This window comes from Gekko japonicus, unplaced genomic scaffold (genome assembly GCF_001447785.1).
Source record: "Gekko japonicus isolate JY-2015 unplaced genomic scaffold, Gekko_japonicus_V1.1 scaffold3470, whole genome shotgun sequence".
In the NCBI taxonomy this organism is placed as follows: Eukaryota; Metazoa; Chordata; class Lepidosauria; order Squamata; family Gekkonidae; genus Gekko; species Gekko japonicus.
In genome coordinates, this window is record NW_015170376.1 from 17687 (window position 1) to 20451 (window position 2765).

A 2765-nucleotide genomic window follows, 5' to 3' on the forward strand; every position below is an offset into this window, starting at 1 on the left:
GGCGGGGCTTCATCATGTGCCCCGCCCCCCGTACCTCACCCAGGGGAACTGCGATCTCCCACGATCCCCCCCGAAATGACCTCTGGTTCCTTCTAAGCTGAGTTCGTGTGAACTAGCTCACCGTTTTTTAGCCTCCGGCTCACACATTTCTGTCTTCGCTCAGGAAGTCTGGCTCCAGAGCAAACTAATTTAGGCAGCAGCCAAATCGCTCGCTCACTCACAACTTGAATGCCCGTAGTTCACAAAGTAGAATTTTTGCCCACGAGACTCCATAGCTTAGAGGGAGCATTGATCCGGGGATACTTTGCTGTCTAGCTCCCCCTCTTCCCCCGCCCCACCTCCAAAAATGATTCCGGTCAAAAAGTATTTCACAGAGCTCTGCAGGAAGTCACCTTGGCAGGAGAGGTCACAAGGACAAGATCTGGAGCGCACGGTTCACACCTTCCGGCAATCGGAAACTGCACACGATGCACTGGTTATCTCTATATCTGTTTCTCAAGTATGAGCAGAACTGCGGATACCTAAATCCGCAAATCAGGCCCACCGAGAGAGAAGAGAGATTTTTGCAGAAAAATCTTAAGAGTTTAAATATATATATATTGGGGCTTGGGGGGGGGTTAATATTGTCCACGCATGTGCTGTTTACTCACCTGCACAGCTGACGCAGCTGTTCCAAGGGGCTCTACTGCCCATGCAGAAGGGGGGGGGAGAGATGAGGGATACTGACAGGTAGAGGGGTTAAATATAGGGAAAAGATTGACAGAGAAGGGGAAGTGGGAAGAAAGAGAGGGGGATAAGATTGTCAGGGGAGAAGAAGAAGAGAGATTGGATTTATACCCCACCCTTCACTACCCAAAGGCATCTCAGAACTGCTTACCCTTCCCCTCCCCACAACAGACACCCTGTGAGGTAGATGGGGTTGAGAGGGCTCTTTCGAGATCTGCTCATGAGAGAATAGCTCTGAGAGAACTTGTGACTGACCCAAGGTCACACCAGCAGCTGCACATGGAGGAGTGGGGAATCAAACCCGGTCCTCCCAGATTAGAGTTCGCGCTCCTAACCACTACACCAAACTGGGGGTGGAAGATTATTTGAAAAGGGGGGGGGACAGAAGAGAGCAAAAGCAGGGGGTGGGTGGGATGCCCCCTCCCCACAAGTTTCTTGTAAGTTGCCAATTGTCTATATCTAATATCCAAGTGTGATCTGATCTGCAGAGATCTAAATCCATGGATTTCAGTGTCCAGAACCAAAGCATGCAGCTTTGAGAATGATAGGAGTACTCCGTCTATGAATGTTAGCTGCATAATGTGTCTTTTGTAGGACCAGCAAAAAAAAAGCATCCATACAACTATTAGACAGAAGAGAGCAAAAGAAGGGGGTGGGTGGGATGCCTCCTCCCCACACGTTTCTTGTAAGTTGCCACTTGTCTATATCTAACATCCAAGTGTGGTCTGATCTGCAGAGATCTAAATCCATGTATTTCAGGGACCAGAACCAAAGAATGCAGCTTTGAGAATGATAGGCGTACTCCGTCTATGAATGTTAGCTGCATAATGTGTCTTTTGTAGGACCGGCAAAAAAAATCATCCATACAACTATTAAGCCTTCATGCAAGGAGAAGTGGGCTTTTAGTTCTGGAAACTCCCATTGGGGCTTGACTTTTAAAACATTGTTGCAAAATGGTCTGGTAGTTATCAATCTGTATGTACTGAATGTTATTGCTTATTGAATGTAATGAATATTTATACCTGACTAGGATGAAATAATGATACACTATGCACCGCACTGGAGCTGCGGTGGCTCAAGTGGTTAAGACGCTGAACTGCAGGCTGTGGAAGGTCAGTAGTTCAGCAGTTCGAGACCCGGGTGCCACATGACGGAGAGAGCTCCCGTCTCTAGTTCCAGCTCCTGCCAACCTAGCAGTTCGAAAGCAAGAAATTGCAAGTAGATAAATAGGTACCACTTCGGTGGGAAGGTAACAGCGTTCCGTGCGCCTTGGTGTTTAGTCATGCTGGCCACATGACCACGGAAACATCTTCGGACATCGCTGGCTCTTCGGCTTTGAAACGGAGATGAGCACCGCAACCCTAGAGTCAGACTGGACTGGCTTTCGAGCAAAGGAACCTTTACCTTTACCTTATGCACTTTACTAAATGATGATTATAAATAGAACACATTAGTTTGTTATAAGGTTTTTGCAGTGTATATTTATTTGTTGCTAGACTCACCTGGAGTCTGGCAACCCTAAACCCCACCCTTCCCAGGATCCATGCTCATATCTCCAGGAATTTCTCAAACAAGAGCTGGCAACCCTACTAGGTCAGTGATAGTACCTGGTATTTCTACACATCGTGATTCTGTGTGTGTGTGTGGGGGGGGAATAGTAAATTTTCTACGTTGTGCTGCTTGAAATACAGAGCAACACCAATCCCGATATATCAGTCCCTGCCATCTTGATACGGAGTTTACAGTCGGGGACAGCTGTAATTCAATTCCTTTCCCCAGGTTTCCAAAACACGAGCTGCAGCTCATCATTTGTGGACGAGGGCAGGGTATAAATTGAACGTCAGAAACACGACATCATTTCCGGATGCCGTTCGTGTGCACGCCAGAAGAGCCACAGGAAGGCTCAGGAGTCCCCTCGCCAGCAGTCAGGTAGGACCTGGTAACCCTACCAGGACCACAGAACCACATTTCTTAACACGGCTGGTACCGATGTGACGGGAACCGCCAATTCCTCCTTCGCTGCCACCTACCAATTAGAT

General features: G+C 48.0%; 1 protein-coding gene across 1 annotated transcript in view; it reads right to left on the reverse strand.

The window, feature by feature from the left end:
• The window catches only part of LOC107116345 (tight junction protein ZO-3-like), a gene marked incomplete at its 3' end in the record, with an annotated part of 43770 nt that overhangs the window by 17189 nt on the left and 23816 nt on the right, over positions 1-2765 (reverse strand). Inside the window, exon 2 of the mRNA XM_015418248.1 lies at positions 651-685. Coding sequence (XP_015273734.1) covers positions 651-685 — 35 coding nt within the window. The remainder of the gene's footprint in view (positions 1-650; positions 686-2765) is intronic.